Consider the following 25,206-nt stretch of genomic DNA (forward strand, 5'->3'; position numbering starts at 1 on the left):
ATTTTTATTACAGGTTTATTATAGAAAACTATTACAGCAATACCACCACATTTTCAAACAGTACAGTACTGGAACTGACGGAGACTGATGGTTTAAGTCATTTCCAAATTAAATATATTAGAGGTATGATCTCACCTCCTGCACACAAGGTTTCCGGTTGACCTCTGGTGAGTTCTCCCCTGAAGATTCATTCTGTGTAACAGCAAACACACTTAGCCACTTTTTCTTCCTCATGTAAACAAACATGTAACGTTCACAGGCTTATGCATAAACACAGCTTTACCTCCTGAGGGGCATTAAGCGTTTGCGTCGGGGTGCTGGGCAAGGGCTCCGTGCTTGGCTCCTCTGTTCGGGGACGTGGAGGGGTGGCCATTAAGGCTGGTGCCAGCGTCGTCTCCGACTGTTCTGTCCGGGTGGGTGTGGCACAAGGGGAACCGTAGGGCGTTGAGCTCTCAGACATACAGGCGTCCAAAGGACTCAACCGTCGCTTTTTCAAAGGAGTGGGCAACTCTGCAAGATGTCAAACAGAGTGTGGCATCTATGATTTAAAGTTAGCTTGATTATTTCCTGTTATTAAGACTGGTTTCTTTTACCATCATTGAATAAATACACAATTTTCTTTGTTATGTTTGTAGTTTAAGTGGCATTAGATGGATCAGTTCGAACCCAGACTTACCTGGTAGCGAGCAGATGCCATTATAGGGTAGGGGGCTGTCTGAGTCTCCGTTAATGGAGGGGCTGAGAGGGCCTTCACCGGGCATGAGAAGACTTGGCCGTCTGCCTGGGCTGGTGGAGCCTTCCTCCTCTAGAGCTTGCTTCAACCATCGCTGTAAAAACAGAGCCGTTATAACAAAGAGAGAGTCCACAGGAGACATTCACAACAGTTTCAAACATGTGGTGGCAGGTATATCTACTTAATATTGTAATAAAAATATAGAAACTAACCTAAATGGTCATGGTATTAATCAAGTTACAGAGATGCTGTGTAAAAGGAGAGAAGCAGCTTCTAATCTCAAGCTTAAACCCCCCTCCAAAAAACAACAACTTTAAATTAAAAAAAATTCAAAATAAAGTCCTCACCCTCTCCCTATTCATTTAGACAGGGGCAAAATTAAGTACCTAGGTTTTAACAAGATAGCTACTGAATGATAAATTCTGCTTCTAGAAGCACTTTAGTAAAAGAGAATATAAATTCAGCAACTTATTATAGGAAGCTTCTAAATAAAGCAGCTAAACAGTGACAGTCCTGTCCCTCGATAATATTCTGGGAGACTTCAAATGAGTTCATCTCACTGGAAACTTTTTGATGCATTCATGGAGACGAAGTTAACAAAGAATGGAAGAAATTCAAAGGCTGTGGCATTTTGGGAAAACTTAGTAATTTCCTATGTAAACAAAGATCTACTTTCCAAATCTAGCTGTTTAAGTTTTTTTTTTCCATGAGCATCAAAGAAATGCAGGATTGCTTTAAAAAGCAGAAGTCTGTACCTTCTTGCAGGACCCAGTGGTTGGTGGCATTTCGGGTAGTTCTCGGGAACGCCGTCTCCCAGTGGGGACCCCGGGAGATGTGGGGCTGCGGTTTGCCAAGAACGGGGACAAAAAGCGGACATAGTGTTTGGGCGTGCTGTAGACCTGCTGGGAGCAGGCCAGGCCTGGCAGGGCGTTGAGCTGCGTGGCCAGCACTTCAGGGTCACTGCTTATTCTCAGCGGCCTTTCTGGGACTGGTTCTGGTGTTCGTACAGCACCGCGGTCCTGCTGTTTCTCACCTACCCACTCATTCACAAAGTGCTGTGGAAAAGAGTTTGAGAAGAATTCTAAAGGGTTCCTGAACATTTTTAAAAAGCCAGGAATATGTTTCATATGCAGAATTAAACATGTGCCTGTACCTTTTTTGTTTTGAAATTCTTGCTCCCTGTTCGGTTTCTGTCAGGTGCAGGTGAGCTGCTGTGCGGAGGACTGGTGTCGGGTGCTTGTGTGGAGATGGCCTCCGGCTCTGGCACAGTGGGCGTTTCTCCTTCAGGGGCTTCATTGGTCACAGGCTCCACAGACTCAGCTGGAGAGCTGGGAGGCAGGTCAGAACAAGTGCTGATGGTGCGAGCTCGTCGCCGCTGTTGCCCAATGTGAGTGCGGTTTCTTGAGAAACTTTTCCTGTTCCTCGTGCCTTTAACCTTGGCTGGCTTTAGACCTGGTTCCTCTTTTACTTCCAGGAGTGGCTATAAAAAAACAACAACACACATTTGAGAGTTCAATAACATCACATTTGAATACATAAATCTCTTAAAAATCTGACAATAGCTCGCTCCAAACAAAAACACACATTTTATTTTTTATAGTACAGCTCAGAAGAAGCATTTCTGCCAACATCAATTAAAATATAAATAAAAGTTGTTGTTTTTTTTTTTTTAAATCTGTGCTCTGACCTGCATGACAGCTGGCGAATCTGCCGTCTCTGGTGTGGCTGGAGGCTCCTCCTTAATGTCACTGCGGCCCCCAACCTCGGACTTTATGCTGCCGATTCTCTCCAGCGCCTGCTCCCGTCGTTTCTCTCTCTTCTCCATTCGGGCAAAGGCTTGCAGGATGGCCTCCATCTTCCTCTCCTCTCGTGTCTGCAGAGGGTTAGATGTGGGGCATGGAGGAGGGGCGAGGGAGAGGAAGAGAGTGCGCACAGATTAGTTCATGGAGTACTACTCCCATGTAAAGCCCCAGAGGTAGCGGTGCAACGGGTTAATGTGTGCTACACAGCGAAAAGCATTTCTATCTGAGTGCAGAGTGCCATATGCAGAGCCAAGTGGAAAAAAAATGTCCCTTCACTTTCACAATAAGAGTAAACAAAAGAGGAGATTGGAGTGAGAGAAAAATGTAGGAGAACAAGGTGTTTTAATTTAGCTTGTATGCAAATAAATTTCCCCAGCTCCTTATAAAGAAACCATAGCTACCTCCACCAAAAACAAAGCACTCCATCATTAGTAAAAACACACCTTTGAAGAAAAGAAAAAAAAAACAAAACAAAAAAACAACAACTTTCTTTTTTTTGCCTGCATAGGCTAAAGTTTGCTGTAAAGACAGGACTGTTAGTACGCTTTTAACTCAGTCAGGCACCACTACGAGGTTGGTAGATGGGTGGGGTTGGCCATGTATGGGTCAAGTTTACCTCCTTGATTTTCAGCCCCCTCCAGCACGAAGCCGCCCCGACAGGTAGATGGGACTGCTCCGCTGGGTTGGCCTGAATGTTTAATAAAGAAACAGCCCAGTTTAGAAGAGACATGTCCCACCTAAACAAGGCTTCACTAACAATGGACATGACTGGACTAAAGGATCTCTAATCATCTGGTGAAATTTCAGGCGCTAAGGTTACTGGGTAATATGCAATAACACTATGCAGGATATTTACAACTATAGAGCATCTTCAGGAATGCACTAACAATACCAGGATGTAATGGCCCTTTTCACAGCAGTGAGAAAAACATTGGTGCCACTCCAAACCCATAGTCTAAGATCTCAAGGTCATGCAATTCCACTTGTGGCCTTTTTGGAGCTTTGGCTTCCAAAGACAAGTCGTTGACAAGTATTCAAAAATTTAGGAACAACCTCTCATAGCGGGACTCCTGCTGTAAACCAACATCTTCACAGAATTTCCTAAGAACTAAGCTTTACAGAAAAACACTACGTTAAAAAGGCACAGGTCTCTTAATTCCTTCTACCAAAAGCTGGGCATTCACTACAATCACTGACCAGCAGCTTATTACACTCATCTCACAAAGAGAGTCACAGCACATCATTTGACATATTCTTAAAATCTTGATCTTTAAAAAGGGATTTATGGTCCTGCTTATCTGATTGAGAATTACTGAACTTCAACCACGTGTTTGCATGCAGCCCTACAAAAAGCAAACAGTAGCACCAATGGCAAAGATGCTGTATGTAGGCAGAATATTGATCGGTTGAAGTTTGGCTCGAATAGTAAGGGAAACAATAGCGGAGTTCCCCACAAGGAGGAAGAACAAACTGCGGCGGCAGTAAAGGGTTGTTTTTAAATGTTCATTTTCTTTGTATATTCCAACTTCTATCACAGAGGCTAAGCTAAAGGAGCCCTAACACAAATATAAAGAAAAGGGGAGCTCATGTTAGCAATGATTTCGCATTTTGACTCTTCCCACAGGCGACAGAACACTAAGTGTAAAGTGTTAGAATACATAAAATGTCTAAAGAGCTGGGGTAGTAGGAGGACAAAACATAAACCCAGGATGCCCTTTCAACCAATAGAACTTTCAGTAAGAGCTTAAGCAGGCAAGATATTTCTCTACCATGCAGCACCTCCACCACACAGATTTAAAAAAGTCCACACACACCTACTACGCTTGTGATTGTCAGTGTGTAAATGTACGCTTCTTTGCTCAAGCAGGGTGCCCCTCTCATGCCATGTTGCATAGAAGGCAGCTTATTGGATCTCCCGGAGTCAATAAGGCCCTGGCAACAGGGATCTACCCTCTGCAGTCACTCCCTCCATCTATCCATCCATCCATCAATCTCTCTGGCCGATTATCAGAACTGTACCTTAGCCAAAAATGAGTCAGCGCTTTACACCTTGGCTCTACCGTGTGAAACGGAGCTGACTGCAGGGTAATTTCCTGTGTGTGTGTGTGTGTGTGTGTGTGTGTGTGTGTGTGTGTGTGTGTTTGATCCCATCTCTCGGGGACATAGGACCATTTGGCAGAGAGAGTGGTTGAACCGGTAACAGGCCATTTCAATCTCATGGCTACAATGAAGGTGAGAAGAGAGCTCTACTCAAACTGTAACACACACTGGGGGATAGTTTCAATGTGCATAAAGAGACAATACACTGGCAAGGTTGTCAACAGGCATGTGGCACTGCAGGCCTGTTCATGTTCTCACATGGTGAAGGGGCAAAAAAAGAAAAAACAGGCAACAAATGAGGAAAATAAACGTAATGACAGACAAGCACAAAGCCTCAGCGCCGTGAGAAAAGGGGAAAAGTCGAAGCAGAAGGAGGGAAAGCACAGCGGGTTTGAACAAAACAGCAACAGAGGCACCGATAATAGTGGGAGTGCACTAGCAGTAGATGAATGGTGAAGGAGGAGGCTGGTTTTATGGAGGAGAGGTAGAAGACAGCTGCTCCTATCCAAGCCCTTAGCAGACAAATAGTTAAGTCCACACCCAGAGCAACAGGGGACAGTTTTATTTTTATTTTTGCTCTTTCTGCTGGGTGGTAGCACGGCAGCGGGGGAGGGGGGTAAGCTGTAGCCCCTAGCTCGGCACACTTACCATCTTCCTCCTCCTCTCTGCAATCTGCTCCTCTGACTCCATCTCTACTTCATTGCTAACGGAGGTTTTGTCTTCTAGATCCTCAAATAACTCAGGATCCTGTAAGAGGAGGGGAGAGCGGGGTATGGCGCTTTATCATGGCTGATCATTCAGTCTGGCTACAGACTAGAAGGAGACAGGTAATAGTGGAGGAGAGGGGAGGTGAGGGAGAGGCTAAGGAAGAACTTTTTAAAGATACCATTAGATAGGTGGTCGGTCTGTGCACATTACACAACTGCTAAGTGGCCTTCTTGAAAGTTATGACTTTATTAGCAACCCCTTATTAAATTAATGGTGTAGCAGCTTGAATACTGTCATGTCCATTGGGTATCATCATAGGGCCGTGATATTAAAACCTCCTATGTCTTACTGGGACAGGTCTACTCATGTTTCTGCATTTCTGAAAGCCTGAGGCAGTTCTTTCTAATTCAAATGGGACCGGTTTCTAAACCAAATTTTCAAGTCACAAATAAGATTTCCCTGAATCATGAACTCTAAAATAATTTCCACAACCGATAACAAATGAGACTTTTGTTACCGTCGGCGCCTCTGATTGTGTTACTACTGCACATCTCTGCCAGACCAGTGGCACAAAAGTGCAGTAAGATCTGGACTATATAAAAAACTAAAAGTAAAAATAAAAAGTAGCTGGGAGGGGACAAAAGTGGATGCATAACAGGGATGATGGGAGAGGAAAAAAAAAAAAAAAAAAGGGAGGGAACTAAACAGGATGTACAATAACAAAGAGTGACTAACAATGGAAAACACATGCACAGACCAAACTAAACCACATGCATGGACTATAAGGGTGAGTGCATTTTAACAGAAAATAAATCTAAATTAAGAAGTTGAAGAAGTGTTAAAAAGGGTGATTGACACCAGGCGTATTTTGTGCACCGTACATTAAAATGTAATCTTGCCTGGTTGTTTGAGATGGAGAGGCGGAGAGGAGAGAGTTTTCTCTGCTTGCTGTCGCCTATGTTCTTGCCCTTCCCCTCGCCGTCCAAACCCACGTTCTGGTTCTGGGCCTGGTCGTCCCTTGCCAACTCCTTGTCCTTCCGATTCCCTCTGCGTCTGCCTGCAGAACCCAGGTTCTCTGTGGGCTCTAGGTTGTGCTTGAGTACCGGGCACTCCTGGTTCCCCTTCACACAGGCACAGTCCACCTTGTATTTACTACAAAAACAAATAAACAAAAAAACCAAAACAAACAAACAAACAAACAAACAAACAAACAAACAAACAAACAAAAACAGGAGAAATTTAGTGAAACGATGTTGTCTTGCTAGAAAGTAATTGGCAGTTTTACTCCTTGACACTTACCAGCTGCCATAGTCAAAATCAAAACCAATTGTGATCTCTGTGCCCTTGGATATCGGCCGCAATGAGTAGATGTATAAATGTAACATGCCGTCCTCAATGACATGACGCACCTGAGGGATGTTCAGAAGAGTATTAGTAAAAAATAATGCGCTTGCAACTATGGATAAGAGTTTTGGTTAATTAAGTGAAAAGAAGCAAGTTATTAAGCACTTTTGAATGTTACATACTTCAGCATTGGGAGTGCAAGAGCGGCGAATGAAACGTGCTTCGTTTCCGAAGCTGCGAGCGTCTACACACATCTCCAGTCCATCAAATTTTGAATAAAATAGCACAAAAGGGTATGGCCTGAGGAGAAAAGCAAGGTCAGGGGATGAGTGGGATCAATGCACATAAAACACCTCAATTTAACATCTTAAATCATCTGGCATTACATTAAGAGTTAATTTATTTGGCCTGCACTAAAAACGAAGTTGCACTCAATTTAGATTGAGACACAAATCCAAGAGGGAAAATCCTTTTGACTCGTGACCAGCTTCCTAACCTCTTGAAGAAGTATCCGTTGGCCTCAAACTGCTGTCGAAGCATGAACTTGCCCCTGTACTCAATGATGAGGGAGTCTGGGGCCAAGTCTCGCACCGCCTTGAGGATCTTCTTGTTCTTCTGAACTTGACTCTGGGAGACACAAACCGCCTGACATAAGCAAACATCGTGGACAGGCTCTGATTGCATTACATGTGAACCCCGAGAGGGAAAGCTAGTGTTGCAGGCTGCTAAAGACAAGCAATGTGTTTGGGTGTTATCATATTTGTGTTACCAGTGGAGATTGACTCAGTGTGTATATATGTACCTCTACAGGGGGTTTGAAAGAGGCTGGGTGCGTGTTGTATGCCAGACTCTTGCCGTCGTCTTGTTCTTTAACACGCAACAGGACCTGAACATCCTCAGTGTACTGATTACTGCTGGCCTCCTCGTAACGCTCCATCCACGTTTTGATCTTGTTCTCCCACAGAGACGGGTGCTCTGTTGGCTCCTGTTCGGGAGCTGCACCCTGAGAAAAACAGTACAAATGTGAATCACAGCTCAGATTTAAAAGGAGCATTCTGGATTCTAGAGATGGTGGACGTGAAAGTGTTCTGTAAGTTTACCTTTACTCTAGAGGATTTTCTGGACCCCTCTCGGAAGGCCTGTAAGGTAATTAAATAAATTAAAAGTTTGAGGTTAATCGGCGTTCCAAACAGGTGTTTGTAAAGTATTAATTTTGTAAGTGAATGAGTAAACGTTGACCTTTTTAGCTCGAGCAGAGGACGCTGGAGGCTCTTTTTCACCACTCTTTTTGCGCTTTTTATCAGATTGCTTATTGCCAAGGCGTCCAGTGGTGAGGGTGATGGTGGTAGGCGTGTGCTGGAAGGTGGAGTAGAGCTCTAGCGGAACCTCATCTCCACTCTCTGTAGCACTGGTGTCCCCGTCTGAATGAGCAAGCGAATTATTAGGAGTCAGGCAGGGAACAAAGAAAGTGACACACACAAAGATATAAAAAGCTACACCTGCTTCAGGCAAAACAAAAGCTAATCGTGTCATACTAATGGAAGACAAGGCTTGCTACATCAAACTAAATTGCAGTTTTCTGCTTGACCTGCAGGTGTCAGTACATCCTGCTCTCAGGCAGAATTATATCTGGCTGTCCTGCAGGGGGAGGAGGCTGCACCCTGACACAGCTTACAACCTGCTTTACTCAGTAATGAGCTGGCCATTTACTGCAGCAAGGAAGCCAGTAAAAGCAGAACTGAAACATCTATCTGTGGGTTCTTGCTTCTAACGCCTCATAGCTCAGCTCTCAAAATAATCTAGTTTCTCTAGGTTTTCTTTTTGTGAATTACTGCAACTTTATTGAGATTTTTCTCAACAGAAATTAAAAAAAAAAAAAAGTACAAGGGTAAAGGGAAATGTTGAGAGCTTCATAAATGTGTTCCCTTACCAGATAAAGACTCTCTTTTCCGGGTCTGCAGCAGGACGGCCCTCTCTCTATCGAGATGTCGAGGTTGGCAGCGTTCACACAGGTAGGTCTCAGGAATGTTCTGTCTGTCAATGCCCATGCAGTCTATGTGCTGCCAGGCACTAAAGGGAAACGTTAAGAAGGGGTTCTAATAAACCTTTAAGCCACATTTTTGTTCCCATTAACCACATGAAGTTACAAAAAACTGATCTAGTGAACACAAAACAAAAACAGGCAGCTAGATGAAAGAGGCCTGAGTCACTACTAGTTGTGCTTGTGACTACTTGTGTCTCACCTGCACTTGTCACAACAGATCATGTAGCCATCGTCATGGGTGAAGCCACAGATGCAACGGGTGATGTCAGCCCCGTAGCTGCCATCCTCTGAGGTGCTGAGTGTGGTGCCCCTAGACGCTTCGTCCTGGCCCCCTGGAACAAACAGCCCCCCCTCTCCTTGTCGGATCAACATGGAGGGGGGTGGGGAGGCTGGCGGTGTAGGTGGGGGCCGCGCCCCATAGTTGTGGTCCTGAGAGAACAATTGAAAATGTACTGGTCATGTGATGTATGTAAACGTTTCTTATCAAAATAGTTTAGTTTACAAAACAATGTTGCCACAATGGGCATGCGCTATCACATGGAAATCATGGAGAGAGGTGCGATAAATAGTTGGCAACAGAAAATTACCTCTACAACCAGCACCCTGCTTAGCAAATTAAATGTTTAGTCTTTTTTTAGGCCAAGATGTGTTAGCAACAGGTTTAGTAAGGTCCAAAGCAAAGGTTTTACAGCCCCGACTTAGTTTTTTCACAGTTTCCATTTTATAGTTCTATGTACTATTTTAAATATCCTAAGAAGATTAAGAATGTCAGTTAACCAATAGCAAATCAGTTTCACTCAATGACTGAAAAAGACAGGTTTCATGGCAAGGTTGTGTGTTATAATTGCATTTTCCCTCTAATATCCAAACACCCTGCCATGCCCTCCTTCCTCTGATGCCTCATGTCAAAGTAGACAAGGAAGCAGCCAACATTTTTCTGTTTTCTGGGTTTCTTAAATCCTCGGGACAGGCTTGTTGTGCTGCCTTTAAACCCAAACATTGCTGCATCAGTGATCTAACATGACCACCTTTCTTTAGTCTGCTTTTATCTTGGCAGCTGCTGCCATTATTTGTGTTTGTTTGACTGACAATGATTTTTTTTAAAAGACGCGTTTATACTCATTAATGCTTGTGTTGTATAAGAAACAGCACGAAAGCATGTACTGAAAGCAATATTATCCTCGTAAATCAATCAATAAATCAGTAAAATTTATTCACTGTAAGTCTCCAGCTCAAGGTTTGCAGGTTATCTGTAGAAGTTTGAGGAAGGTGAGGAAAGGTGTGTGTGTGTGTGTGTGTGTGTGTGTGTGTGTGTGTGTGTGTGTGTGTGTGTGTGTGTGTGTGTGTGTGTGTGTGTGTGTGTGTGTGTACTTACAGCATAAGGCAGGCCTATGTAACTGTGGGAATGGTGCGAACTGCTACTGTAAATCTGGTGTGGGTAGCTTGACTTTTCCACCACCACAGGGCTGGCCTCCACCGACTCTGGTCTTTAAGACAGAAACAAACAAAAACTCTGTGTTAAGAGCTGAAAAGCAAAGTAACTCAAGGACAGTTTCCTTACAACAGTCTTAAGGATGTGTCTGCATCTGGGTAGCTACTGGTGGTGACACAGAGGTTACAGCTGCCAGAGGAAGTCCACTAAAAAATATACCACCACAGTGTCTGCTATAATGTCACCTTATCCGGGCTCCTCAGGCCTGAGAGCCACACATAACTGACGTTTTTAATCCCTGAACCCACATCTGCAAGTCAGACAATCATCAGAAAACACATGCTATCCGTCACTCACACAAAACACACACTTGCACAAGTTCGTTCCTACCAAACCAGTCGATCCACTTTTCTGCCACGTTCAGTGGTGAAGAGAGAGAGCCTGTTTGACCGTTTAGGACCAACCCACCCTTATTATGACATGATTAATCTGTTCTTCAGTTGCTCTGTGGAAGAGGGAAGTGGAACTGGCAAAACGGATGACATGAGACAAGACGGTCCAGTATGAAAGAGGGGAAAAGAAAAGAAAAAAAAAGAGAGGGAAGAAGAATAGGAAGAGAGAAATACGAGTGCAACATACTGGATAAACAAGATGCATTTGAGATACGAACTGTTTAAGCTATGGTGCCGCAGCTATTTGTTTCAGCTCGATATCCACATGAGTGAATGGCTCCGTCATGTGAAAACACATTTGATTCAACTCTTCCCAGAGCAAGGTGTAGAAAACTGCTCAAAGGTCATAAAGACAAAAGGTTTTTTTTACCCTGCTCTCTCCAAGCTACAAAAATATCTAGGCAAAATACAATAAAGACGCTCACTAAGCATAAAGAACTGCCTCATATGGAGCTATTTTAGCAGCAAAGACAATGAGCACCCTGACCAGGCCATGTGAGACTGACTCTATAACCACGTTATTTTGAAGCTCGCACTCAGGTTAAAAAGCACACCAGAAAGAGCCAAGGCAATTAGGAGATACAGTGAATAATTATATAGCTTGAACAAGTACTTAAAAACACCCCTTAAAAGTTCCCTTTAAACAGCGAGTCCCAAGGCAAGCTGGTGATACGGTACCTGTGGCAGCCCTTCTCAGCCCTATTGCTCCTTTTGCATGCCGAAAGAGCACTGTGCAGCACTTCCTGTGTGTACTGCCACTCAACTATTCACTGTCAAAGCGAAAACGTAAAGTGCATGCTTGAAGTACGGAGGCGGGTCCAGCGTAAGAGGGGTGTGTATGCGTACACAACAGATTAACTGCCACACAGATTAAGTTTGCAGAAACACAGAACGTCTATACCTGGGTGCAGTTGGTTCACAAACTTTCTTCCATCAATGATTAACCAGATCAAAGTCTACACTTTATAATAAAGAGATGTGGGTGTGTATCACTCAGAGGCGGAAAGAAGGAATTTTTTTTATTATTTTTTTTTGTTAAACAGGTTGAAGAGAGACAGGTGTTGCAAATTAGTCTGGGAGGAAAAAACAAAAAAATCAAGATAATGACAAACAAGGCAAACAAGTGAGCGAGCCTGTTCTGTGGGAAGGAAGGAAGCATGTTTGTGTGCGTGCGCGTATTTGTTTCTGTATGCGCATAACTGGTGGGTTTGTATTATTCATACATTTACTCTTGAACAAAACTGAAAGCAAGTAGGGAATACCTTTTGGACTTTTCAGTTTTTATTTCTTAAAAATGGGTTATGTCATGAGAATTAGAACTGTTAATTTCATCCAGGACAGAGGGCTGAATTATGGTAAGTTTGAAAGCCTTCTTCCTGACCAAAACCATCTCCCATGGCATGTCGTACAGTTTGATGAGAGACAGGTAATAGATAAATTACCTGTCAAAATAAGTAATAGATAAGCCATTAAATAAGAGAAAAAGGGTGTTCAATTAAGTAACAGAAAAGTACCTGGTTTTTAGATTTTCCATTATATGTTCTTCTCTGTAATGTGGAAAACTGATTTGTCATTTATCTTAAGTCACCTTGGGTTTTTCCATTCAGGTGTTTAACTGGATAATTTATTAAATATATGAATCTAATTCTGCAAACTAAATGAAATTAAAATCTTTAATGCTTTTTTTTTTTTAACCAATAGGCTTTTATGTAGCCTGCAAACAAAAACAAGTTTGACACTGCTGGATTACAGGCACTGTGTGCATATATGTAGTGGGAGGACTGCAGATATACAGTCCAATAATCAGTGACTGCCTGCCTGCGCACAAGAACAGATGTGAAAGAGGGTGGAATGAGGAGAGAATTTTTGTGACAAAGTTTAACTTAAAGGTGGCAGTTAGCAATTTTCTAGTTATACCTAAAAGAACGCCACAGTGTAAAATAAATAAATAAATAAACACATAAATAAATAAATAAATAAAAGCATGGAGAGACAATATCATTTAGAAGGTGAACATCTGGTGCGAGACTGTGAAGAGGCAGAGTGGACAAGCAGAGTGAACAGGAGAGAGCTCAACAGCAGGGAGAGGAAAGAGAGCAGCCCCCGAAACGCCACTGGCAACGCCTTCACTCCTAAAGAGCTCCTGCTTGCTACCATGGCAACACTACGTATTCTGTCAGCAGCGTGTATGCGTGCGCTGGGCTCTGTGTGTGTCACCGTGGACACACACACACACACACACACACACACACACACACACACACACACACACACACACACACACACACACACACACACACACACACACACACACACACACACACACACACACACACACACACACACACACACACACACACACACTGCATTGGCCAACAGCTGGTGACACTGCTGCAGATTTGAGGGAGGACGTGGAAAAGACGTGACGCCGTTTCTCGGGCGAGTAGCAGAGGCTGAATATAAAATAAGGAACGTAGCCAAAATCGTTCTAGAAGTCTTGCCGCTTGGCAGCCATCTTGAAACACATCTGGGCACTTACTTGGGTGGTCATTTCAAGGCATGATTTAGAACAATTCTGATTTTGGTTACACCAATTATCTCACTGATTTAAATTTAGGAATTTGTGAGGTAAAGATTTGAGAAGCCTTGGCAAAAATAATGCTACTGCTCACTCGATCTGATATAAATTATGACCTGAGGTAGGTTAAAATAAATCAAAAGGGTTTAAATTCTTTAATAGCCATTAGGGGGCGACTCCTGTGGTTGCATAAAGACTTGTAGTTGCAGTAAGCGCTCTGTGCCCTCAGTAAACACTTTCCTAACCAGTTTATGGGCTCAGTTGCAAGTTTCAGGTCACACTGAAGTGAATAGGAAAGGAGGATTATCCAGACGACGCTCTTTGGCTAATTAACTGTCGGTCACAAGTCATTAGGCCAATAAGAGTGTGGTTTCGTAGTTGGAGCCACCCCTCTCATCACGTCTGGCAAAAACACTCAGCTCGAGGTTTCAGAAACCAGTGTTTGACATCACATTGCCTGCATCCATCTTATGTCAAACATGTTCCTGACATCTCTACAGAGCAGTGTGAGCCCAACTATGCTGTGCCTCTGGTCCAGACAGGACCTGCACAGCAGCAGGTGGAAGCCCCTTTCAAGCTTGTTATCAGCCTTTGAATAAATCTGCAGCAGGCTGTCGGACACAGAGCACTGACGGACAAAGAACAAGGGAGAGAGTCAAGGCGAGGGGCTTACTCGTAGCCCCGGTGACAGCAGCACTCAGGGGGGTGGGGGGTAGCTGGCTGGTGGTGGGGGAGAGACGCCATATCTATGCAAGGACCACCTGTCACTCAGGACAGTGACCATGGTAACAGGCCCTGCGCAGTGCAGAGAGGAAAGAGGAAGGGAGGGGAGTGAGGGGTAAAAACCATGGCAACACATGCTGTCTGGGTAACAGCTCTGATGAAGGCGGCGGCGGTAGCAGCAGGGAGGGGAGGGCTCTCCCTTGTTTTTAAAGAGACAGGATCCCCTGCATAAGCAGATGACGTGTGTTATTCTTTAGTCGTACGCGAACCTCTTGCTTCATTTATTTGACCACAAAACGCCACGGCAGTGTCCTTGACAAGACTATAAGGAAACAGAGAGGAGGGGCGATAGGAAGCTTGTTGCCATGGCTCCATGCACCATTTCTGCTTCACTGACTGAATGCAGTGCACACATGTGCAAACATCAAGCTTACAGCATTAGACAAGGATCAGGGAAAGGAGGAGAAAAAAAAATATCATACTTGGTGCCTCTGTATAATTCACACAGGCAGCTTTATAAACAGAATGCACACATACAGTGCAGATTCACATGGTAGATGTAGTTAACTGCTCAACAATGTGAACATCTACAGGAATCAATGACAACACTGAACAGTCCATTAGAGCGCACACTAGAGGGGCCCTGCTTCCTGCAAATTCCTTTCCCATTAACAGTAGCTTTGTAAATATACGAGAAGAGATCTGTCTGGAAAGAAAGAGCGGACAAGGAAAAAAAAAATGTTACAGCAGCTTCAGTTATTACGGAGGGCATGTTGGGGCCCCTGAAAAGGAGAAGGCGACAGACGTGCTCAAATAAAACTATGTACGACACAGAGGAGGGGTGTGAGATGTGAGATGAAAGAAAGGAGAGCAAAACTGAGAGTGACATTTTGGTGATACAACACAACGAAAGATGGTACACAACCGTGAATAAGAGGAAGTGAGGGGGCATAAAAATCTGCACAGTAGAGGCCTGGTGTTACTCACTCTGAGCCAGCAGCCATGTCCAGGTATGAGGTGTCTGCGGTGTCCACCCCTACTGGAATGACTATGCTCATGACGTTCTCTGCTGATCAGTTCTTGTCCTACTGAGTCCAGAGAAAGGGAGTCCAAAACACTGAGGCATGCCAGCCACAGCACTCATTGCAGACATCTAAGTGCATCCACAAGGCCTGAATATAGAAGGGTACAAAAAAAAAAAAAAGACAATTTATTAGTAAAGTGAAGGTGAGTTTAAACACAGGAAAACTGCATGATCTAGCAAACCTGAAATCATAATTCATAGTGAAAATGGGGTATTTCCAACACATGTAAATGTATGATTCACGCTTTCAGATCAGCAACGTTTTTCACAGGGAAGTGTTTGCCAGGAATTTCCCCCCTGACAGGGCTACCGAGCTCAGGTTAGTGACTGATGAAAAGCGAGAGGGGAACGTTTCTGTAAGGTGAAGCCTGAGCCACCACCGACTGCTGCTGCTGAGTGAACTGCGCTAAAGCGACCTCTGCACACTCTCCGCCAGGCATGCAGGAAAGGGCTGCACTGCAAGAAACCTCCCACAAAGGGGAGCAAGAGAACACATAGCAGTCGACCGCCATGAAAGGAGGGAGAAAAAAGCAACATAAAGGCCATTCCCCCCCACCCCCTTTTGACTGAATAGGAGTGCTCTGTTTTAAATAAATCTAAAAACTGTACTGTACTGTATTTATACGTCCACACACCTACACAGTAGGAAAGTTTAGGTTATACTCTTCTAACATTGAAAAAGCTCCCCGAGTTGAGAATCAATAATTTAACTGTTAGGTGTCAGGCAGGTGTATGTAGTGCAGGAGACTGGCTGGACTAAGGATTTTTCTGGAAATAGCGTATATGGGAATATTAAGATCCATTTGTATGGAATCCAGACGGGAGCATGTGTGTCAGTGTGGCTGCCCCTGTTACAGATCCCTGTTGATAAGCGGGATTAGTGGGAGGGACAGATGCTGAGACAAAATAGGCTGGAGGTCACACCTTCAGCCTGCTTATGCACTCTGGGGCCCAAACAAAGGCTCGGATCATGGCTAAGGTTGTCGTTTGGGGGAAGGTTTACAGAACATGTCGTGTATTCACACATTTAGCAAGCAAAAACACACTCTCTCAAGAAAACCTGTCTCTGCATGCCTGTGTGGTTTTGTGAGGTAAGAGCGTGGATCATTAAATCCTTCTGGAGCGCTGCAGGTCTGCACATATGCAGGACGACTTTCCAGGAAAGCTTTTATTTCCCAACAGCCCCCGCCCCTCTCCCCCTCAAACAACACAGCATATATCAAGGAAACCCTCAAATTTTTCACACTGAGGCACACATACCTCAGGAGCTTTTTAAAGTTGACTCCACAATCGTGATGATGGCAGTAATTTCAGGTACCGATTCACCCAAATGCACTGTTTAAGCCAGGAGGACTGGTGAGAGCCTCACAGACATGACAGCTGTCAGCTCCAGGCCTAATTAATAGAAGGAAGAAGACCCCTGTGAGTGTGCGTGTCGGCCAAGTCCGGGATCACCTTCCAAATCCTCTCCCGATTCTTTGAGCACCGACTGGGTTAAACAGGACAACTGTATCACAGGCAGGGGCATCTCATGATGGACGCTGATGTAACCAAAACACTTTCTTTCAACAAGAATAGGGCAGTTTGCCAAAAAACACTGAAATGACAGATCCCCCCCCCCCCGTATTATCAGAGAGGCCCAGTATGTTTTAGCATGGGTAAAATAGCTTCCCTCTAAAGCAAGCCATTTGTTCTCTCGTCCACCATGTTTGCCTCCACTTGGTGCAATGAATCCTGCTGTCACTACTAAGGAATGCAGACATTTAGCCCCCTTCCACTCATATAAACAGATAATCTCTCACACTGTCCTTTCAAACATTCCTCTATAAGGAGGCTTTAAGAGTAGTGTGCACACATGTGTGCACTGTGCTGCAGCCAGACACACTGAAGACTGACAAAGAACAGTGGGACAAAAAAACAACAACAAAAAAAAAAAAACAAGTACAGTACAGCAACATTCCTCAGTAAATTGGAGTTTCACTGTGACTGCCTCTGCCTGCTCCTCCTACTTCCTCTAGAAGGGCCGTCCATCACCCTGGAGAAATGCAGCCAAAGAGAGAGAGAAAAGAAGCCCCCCCCTTCCTGAGCCCAGTCACCCCGCCCAAGCAGATTTCTCTCCCTCCTCCACTTCCTAAATAAACCTGAGACAGTAACGCAGAGCTGAGGGAAAGGGGAGTGTCGCAGACACAGTTCCCAATTACACTAGTGCCAGGAGAGACCATTTAAAGCCACCTTTGGCTAAATCCGCTGCTGTTATGGAAACACATGAAGAGTGGGGTGGGGAAAGCGAGGAACATGCACAGAGGAGGGCGAGCAGACAAACGTGAAAAAGAAATATGGCAAAAAGTGGGTAATAGTAGAAGAAACCGCAGCGTGGAAGTGGTTTACATTTTCTTGGCATCTCACTTCTCCAAATGTGCTCACTGAATAGATTTGCTCATCTTGCTGAGAGCTTTTAAAAGAATTTTTTTTTTTTTTACATTTAAAAAAAAAAGAAAGAAAAAAGAAAATTACCACAGGCTTAGAGGGCGTGGGGTGGGGGAGGTGTACTTGGGGTATGTCTGACAGTGATGCTGCACAGCCTCGACCTGGGTGGACTCTGGGTGGCGGAGTGGAGCACAGAGCGTAAACCCAGTCTCTCCTTTCTCCTCCTTCCCTCCCTCAGCGAGGGGACACAGTCACGTCATTGTGTGTAGGGGGGAAATAGCTATCCTTTTAAGACAGAACTGCACCGAAGTCGGCGAGGGAAAACACATACCATCACCATCGTATTCAAATGATACTACCACAGAGAGCAGCTTTTCTCTCTCCTCAGTTTATCACCACTGCTCTATGTGCAACAGCATCTTTATTTTTGCAGCCAAGTCGCAGCAGATCATGTTTTTCCTGAAGTGGGAGGAGCAAGAGCAAAATGAGGGATTCCAACTAAATCCCAGAGCCCTCTCTGCCAAGCAGATGTGACTTCACACCATCCTCATAGCTGGCTGCAATGACTCAGCTCGGAAAACGGATAAAACAAACTCCCTACACATACACTCATGTAACAGGAAGCATGACCCAGATGGATTTTTTTTTCCCTCTGTACCCACCGGGAGACACACGAGATCTGCCTTTTTCTTCATAAATCAGTGTGCTCATGGCTGCCAGCAGCACTCCCTTTGCACTCGAGCGCTGAAGGTGAAGTCATACATCAATACAGCAGGGGATATGGATGTGAGCGTTCACACAAGCAATTTTTGGTGCAACAATAGGAAATGTATTGGTACACGTGAAAACCAAAGGCTCATTAGACTGTTAGGAGCAGTCCGTTTAAATGTCAGGCAACGAGGAGAAGGTATTTATGCAGCTGTTTTCAGGTGCCCTAACTGAGAACTAGTAAATAACTGACTAAAAGGGGAGAGCAGTGTAGCAGCAAGTGCCATGTAAAAATGCTCATTTAAGACCCATTCAAAACAAGTCCTGTAACCTGCCACATGCATTGCTCCTTTAAGACTTTTAATGTGGTTATAAAAGATTATCTGATAAGATATAAGAGAAATAATGACACATTAATGCCACAGTGTATCATAACGCTCTCCACTGTACGCAGTTCAGACAGCGAGCTAGAGCCAGTATGGCAGCAAAGCTGGGACAGCCCTCCTGTAGTCTGAGTAATGTCCTGTACAGGAGATCCCTGGGGGCCCAATCTCTCCATCTCCCTCTCACTGCTGCTTCCAGAGTCAGAGTAATGTATGGCTATGTATGGTCAATGACAAGTCTCTTTAAACATCTGAAAAGTAAAAGTGATGTACTAGTAGGTAGGTTTATGAAACTGACCATTCTCATATCCGCGTACAAGAAAAGAATATTTTCCACTTTTCAAGGGTGAAAAAAGTCAGCATTTGGAAGCCGGAAGGGTTGGTGGTGACTGTGTTTAAAACTTTCAGTGCTCACATCAAAAACCAAAGTTACACATTACCATCATTACAAAAACCTCTGTTAGGTTTAAACACTAAAAATTAGGCATCTGAGCAAAAATACACAAGTTCAATATACTTCCTGTAAAAATACATTACTTTGAAAGTCATGCTGACTGACAACAGGAAAAAAAAAGAAAAAATTGTGTTCATGAACACAAACAAATAGGTTGTGCTTTCATGATTATTTTACACCAGGTTTATTTAACAGTGCGATTGTGAGGGCCAATAGGATTCATTTTGTCCCTTGGACTTGGGAGAGCTATCATGATTAGAGACTGAAATGCAAGCACATACGCAGCTGCTTCCTAATTACAGCATTTGGAGAATGCACTTCATAGCTAACTAACATGTGAGCTGTGTGTGTGTGCAGAGAAAATGGGGAGCGGCTACTCAACATCTACAGGGCAAAAAGAACAGTAAGAGCCACTCAGGACCCATTATAACAGTGTTTGATGATCAATTTCACGCTTGGACCGCAGTGTTGTTACATCACCAACGTCGATGACATGGCCCCTCTTTATCCCACAACCCATGAATGCTATTGTAACCCAGGCATAGCAACAGGAGAAGGTTGGGGAGGTGTAGTGGGGCTGTGGCCTCAGTAGCTCTAGCCCTAAAGCCACCTGTCAGGGAGGCAGCTTGCTAGTTTAAAGAGGGATCTGTTACGCCCGAGCTAGCGGCACAAAAACAGGTCACCTGAGCTCTGGCTTCTCCTCCCAGCTGGGATACCATGTGACTGTGCTGGGCTCCTGAGCCAGGCAAGCTTTGTCTCTGGTGTCTGGGCACCACACATGTGAGATCTCTGGAGACCAGGCAGCAGCTACACAGTTTAGCTCCACATGGTGAACAGACAGTTACTACACAGAGGTGCTACTGTTTCAGGGAATTAATGTCTGGAGATAAAAGAAGGGCACAAAAACAAGAGGGGCTCTTCTTTCTGCCTTGTCAATACATCAAGACACCAACAGACATCCTGTGCACTTGTCTGCTTTCTTTATTGGCCCTCTCTCTCTCTATTGCATAGTACGGTGAAAAAAAAATTAAACAGTTTTCCACTTAGTGTGTGGCTTTTTGATGGCACAAGTCTGCCATGGGGGTCAGGGTGAGAGGAAAGGTGCGTCACCTGAGACTGCCATGTCTCCAAGCTGCCTGGCTAGAGCACTCTGTCCCTATGGCAGAGGGAGAGTGGCACCTCACCTCACCATCTCTGTTAACACAGTAAACAAACACACGCTTTCCTGCACAAGGCCACCAGGCACACACAGAGCCAATCGGGAATTTAACACTGCCTGGTCTGATATGCTGTGGACAGAGGGGAACACCACAAAAAAAAAAAGAAAAAAAAGAAAAAGAGGATGAGTGTTTGAACAGAGGCCTCTGCTCCTTTACAAGAACGAGCAAGACGGCTTGGGATTTTGTGTATTAAGTAGCAAAGACTAATTAGCCATGATAGTGCCTTCTAATTCACCTAGTAAAAACACCTCCACAGAGAAGATCTTTTAACACTTACTCTTATTTTGAGACAAATTGAGTTCATTACAGCATCAGATCATATACTCCCAGAGGTTTGGAGGGGTCCTCCTGGTCTTACACTTAAGTCTGCATTAAGGTTGAAAACAATAAAAAGTGCACACACAGGCAAAATACAACCTGGCAGTCTTGATCCAACCCACAAGACCCTAAAAGGAAAACAATGCACAGCCGAAAAATCCAATAAGAGGCAACGTTATTCTGAGGAATGACAACTGTGGGTATGTACTGCTACTGAACTCATTTCCAATGCTATGTCTTTCGTCACTGGCCTATGCAGTGGGGTATAACAGAAAATTGGCGTAGGCTCATTTAAAGGCTGAGTTAGGTGGGTTTTTTATGTTGTCATGTAAATATTTTCACTATAACCTTTAACTGTGTTTTGATTCATACTTTAGTATATGAATGGCCCTTTATTTGTTCAATTTAAGTCACTGTCACCCTGATTTAAAGTGGGTTGATAGTTTATTAAGAAAGACCTGATGCTTTCTCTGACATGGAAGATGTTCTACTTTACACAACGTAACAAAATGATCAGGGGTAAAGGACACAAAAAAAGCTTCTTGGCAAGAGTCATGAAGAGGCATTTGAGCTGAACAAAGTGCCAGAGTTTTTCCCACAGGGTGAAGTAGAGGAAAGGACAGCTGTGCCATGAGCTCAAAAAAGTATCCCGGAAACTGGCTTTGACTTGTTTCCCTCCACATTTTAATTTTGGATTCCCCAGAAAACTAATGCACAAAATTACGTTGTCTGACATGAAAAAAACGAAGCCTACACAGAACATATTAGTATTACAGTTAATTTAAAACATATCCTGTTACACGGGAGAGTACCGAGGCAGTCTGCAAGACTGCTATGTGACACGATCCAGGCAATGTTTTCCTTACTACCAAATACTTGGCATTAAGTGTTGTGCAACTGTACGGTATTGTATTATGTGAGAAAACATAAATATCACTCCCACACTGACTGAGACATACCCGGCGTTTTACAGCACCTAATAAAACTGATTTCATCTGAACATAAAGTGCAAAAGCACGGCTATCTCTTGTGACTCTCCACTTGCACTCACCAGAAGAGAATCACTAAGACTATTAGAAGAAAAAAAACAAAAAAAAACATGTAGGGTTCAGTTTACTTAAGCTCAATGACAGGAAAAGCGACATTCTCTGTGGCTTAATTACATGCAGAACAATTTCCCCAAAACCGTTTCTGAGCCAGGAAAAATTCCCGCATATGTATTTAAATTTACAATTCTACCCATCACAGCTAACATATTCAGACCCTTAGAACACTGGGTGCACTTCTGTCACACTAAAGAGAATGAAGAGGAAATGAAACCCACTATGGTGATGGAGAAACTGCATAATATTGTTTACGGTTCTCAGGTGAGATGCGGCAAAAAGAGCAAGTCTTCCATCTAATGTCCTTTGATGTCGTTGCGTTTTTGCACCGTTTTGAAACTTGAAAAGTACACCAACATGCTCCTCCTATGTCAAACAAAAGTGTCGGATTTTCTGTGGTAACACCAACGGTGCCCCAGCATTAAAACTCAAGCAAATCTCCCAAGAAGTGACGCACGTTACAGGGGTGCTATGTAATTCGTTTTGGGAACAGGAAACAGCACCAGTAATTATTACCACAGCAAGGCAAAAAGCGCAATGATGCCGACGTATGATCCGGATTCTTTCACGCTATTATAAGCCCAACTTAAATACAAAATAAATAAATATCATGTGTTGTGTAGTTGCTCCTCACTGAGTACGTCGGCGCTGCAGTCAGTCCCCGTCGATAGGGGTGTGGAGGGTACAACGTTGCTATTATGCTACCACAACACCCTGGCGCTGTCGCCATTTTCATAGCGCTTTTTCTCTGGACGGCGAGACAACCGTGTAGCCAAGGGAGCCTCGCCATGGGAAGAAACCCCCCCCCCCAAGAATGCATTCAATCGCCTTTCACACACTCTACCTTGAGTATCACTCTGTCGGTACAATTTTTGTGTTGTTACAAGTAGGGGTTTGCGTGAATTCGTCGAAAGCGAGGCCAGCGAGCTAATCGGCTAGCACTGGCCTCTAAAAGTGTAATGTTAGAAGGCTACATAAGAGGAGCAAGGCCTTTTTTAATTTGAATGTTAGCAGAAAATACGGGGAATCTCTTCAAATCTGTGCCGTGAAGAGGCCAAAAATAGCCTCGGAATGTAACGACGACAAACAGCGTTTAGTTAGCACAGCGAACTAGCCGACACGAATTAATACGCTGCTTGTCAGACAGGAAAGAGCGACAACATCCGCGTTAAGACACAAAAAACACCACCACCAAAGCTGATTGCGCATTCACACGGTTATACCAGGTGAGGGGAAAGCGACAAATTTCCTTCATTTGTTTAATTCTGCGTAGCTTGAATCGCTAGTACAGCTGGAGTAGATGGGGCGAGATGCCCAAAAGGAACATCCCCTCCCCCACGCTTTGCAGCATTTGAACCCAATACACCCTGAATCTAAATTAAGTGATCATCGCGAAATGCACTTCTAAGTCAGAGTGTAACAAAAGAAGAGTCGCCAGTTTCTCTCCGTTTGACACCGGACGTGCTCTCAACTTCTTTATAAAGCCTGCGACATTACTGCGTAAGAACAACTTCATAAAAATCGGTGTAGCTGCATGTAAAAATGCTTTATTTTCTTTCGGGGCTTTTTTCAACGCATGAACGGAAATAATGTTTCCGTTCGATGGCTAAAGAGATGCCGCTACTGCCACGGATTCAAGCTTTAAAAAAAAGAAAAGAAAAACACTCATGAAATAATACCGTTTTCATTGAGCTATCGCATCTGCTGATAGACCGTACGTGCAGTAGTTTAGCTGATTAAGAATAAAGCGGTTGTATTCGAAGGGCATTATTTACACCCACAAAAAGGCACGAAAGTGTGCGCAATATGGCCTGCAGTGTCACTGTGTCAAACTAGACAAGAGACTCCCTATCTGGCTCCACTTATCCCGAGTCAACGTGCAAAAAACGGCTGTAAAACCGTTGCTTTTAAAGATTTTAAAGGCAGCTCACGGTTGGCAGCCTTGAATGTTGTTGACTGGACGAAGGGGTGTGAGGTACACTTGTCTCAATGTTTCTGGTGTTAAGGCAGATTTTTTTTTTTTTTTTTTTTTTTTAAACAAGGTGATCACTTGTAAATAATATTTACCTGATAACTTTGTATGACGTCTCGTGTATTGCCTCACTATCGGCGAGTAGTCAGTGTCAGGCTAATTTGAGCTAGTAGCATGCGCTAGCTAGCAAGTACTGTTGGCTTGCGAACTTGATACTCACACAGCCACTTGCGTCATTTACTTAGCAGGTTTTTGAAAAAAAAATATGAATATGGTAAATATGAACGAAAACCACTTGCCACTTTACGGCCTAATGGTGTCGAGCAGTCCGCTTTGGAAGCTAAACTCAGCTGGTTACTGGCTTACGGTTAGCCAGCATCAGCATGATGTGCCTGGCCAGCTAACTAAAAGCCAACAATACCCTCTTTCCAAGTCGGATTTCACTAATACTTAATGCAGTTTACTCACCGTTTTATGTCCACTCTGGAGGATCTGAGTAGCGAATAAGGGGACCTGGGTAAGACCCCCGTCGCTTTCCACACAGCTTCCACAACCAAAACAATACTTCTGTACACACACACACACACTGCGGATCTCTGGCCAAGGTTTAAAATGTTTGTATTTAAACGTGTCCTCTAAAGACTCCTCTTCTGAGAGGGGGATTCCCTTGCCTCTTGTTTAAACGCGGGGACCCCAAATGTAGCTAGAAAATCAATTCGAAACTGCTAAAACTGTGCCCTAGTCAACGGACACTTTTAGAAATTAGATCCCCTCAAAACCAGTCTCTTTTCCCTTTGCAAAAATGGCGGCCCTACCAGGACTGCCTTGACTCCGCCTCTTCTCCGTTCCTCACTCCCTCTCCATCGCTAAACCCGAGCTCCGCCTCCACACACTGCGGGGCTTACAGTCCCCATTTCACAGGGGCGCCGTGACCGTGCTCGGCGCGCGTCCACCTCGACGATTCCTCAAGAGGGCTGCCGTTTGTGTCGGTAACGCTACGGAGTAAATTTATCCTGCGCTATTTAGACGATGCCCGTCAAATTAAAATGGACAGTATGTCTGGAATCATTTTAAAATGCAAATTAAATGTGCAGATTCTGAAAGATAGCGCGTGAACCTTTTTCTTTTATTTTTTAAACAGCTTGTTTATAACGCCATTGCTATCTCCAAGATCATGTTTTGAAAGTGAAGTCAGCTGTGGGAATGCTATTATCTGGAGGTTTTGTTTAAACTAATTGCTTGTTTCCTCCTCTTCCTCTCAGGATAAGAAGAAGCGATAGCCTGCAGCCTCTTAATGGGGATTTTACCTCAACACGACCCCACATAGGAAGTTTACATCAAGTGCAAATGCTACAGTAGCTATAACCTAGTAATTTGCTTTTCGTTTGCTCTTATATTTGTTTAAAATACACGAAAAGTAACACTTGAGCAGTCTGAGTAGATCAATCCACAATGTTATTATTAATTTACAAAAAACTATATAAATAGCCCACAGCCTGTTAATGGGGATTTTACCTCAACCGGGGCCCACATAACAATAACTGGCACATAACATTATGTGCCAGTTTGTTTTTTGGATTTTTTTTTTTTTTTTTGTAATAAACATTTAAAGCAACAGCTG

At 43.9% G+C, this 25,206-nt stretch overlaps 1 protein-coding gene across 8 annotated transcripts in view; it reads right to left on the reverse strand.

Annotated features, from left to right (window-relative positions):
* Window positions 1–24,500, reverse strand: part of kmt2e (lysine (K)-specific methyltransferase 2E) — a 28,413-nt gene extending 3,913 nt beyond the window's left edge. The window contains exons 1-21 of one of the 8 annotated variants that reach the window (XM_019346647.2): window positions 24,054–24,394; window positions 16,261–16,395; window positions 14,904–15,088; window positions 10,107–10,218; window positions 8,931–9,160; window positions 8,618–8,757; window positions 7,927–8,108; window positions 7,788–7,826; window positions 7,490–7,690; window positions 7,184–7,314; window positions 6,870–6,987; window positions 6,643–6,752; window positions 6,243–6,495; window positions 5,284–5,382; window positions 3,152–3,223; window positions 2,421–2,606; window positions 1,887–2,213; window positions 1,489–1,788; window positions 677–827; window positions 284–510; window positions 136–192 (exon numbers count right to left, since the gene is read on the reverse strand). In XM_019346647.2, the coding sequence (XP_019202192.1) occupies window positions 136–192; window positions 284–510; window positions 677–827; window positions 1,489–1,788; window positions 1,887–2,213; window positions 2,421–2,606; window positions 3,152–3,223; window positions 5,284–5,382; window positions 6,243–6,495; window positions 6,643–6,752; window positions 6,870–6,987; window positions 7,184–7,314; window positions 7,490–7,690; window positions 7,788–7,826; window positions 7,927–8,108; window positions 8,618–8,757; window positions 8,931–9,160; window positions 10,107–10,218; window positions 14,904–14,974 (3,006 nt within the window). In that variant the 5' untranslated portion in view covers window positions 14,975–15,088; window positions 16,261–16,395; window positions 24,054–24,394. The other 7 variants (XM_019346648.2, XM_019346646.2, XM_019346650.2 and 4 more) reach the window with 7 other exon arrangements.
* Window positions 24,501–25,206: the final 706 nt, after the last annotated feature.

The sequence above is a fragment of the Oreochromis niloticus genome, linkage group LG17 (genome assembly GCF_001858045.2).
Source record: "Oreochromis niloticus isolate F11D_XX linkage group LG17, O_niloticus_UMD_NMBU, whole genome shotgun sequence".
NCBI classification, from domain to species: domain Eukaryota; kingdom Metazoa; phylum Chordata; class Actinopteri; order Cichliformes; family Cichlidae; genus Oreochromis; species Oreochromis niloticus.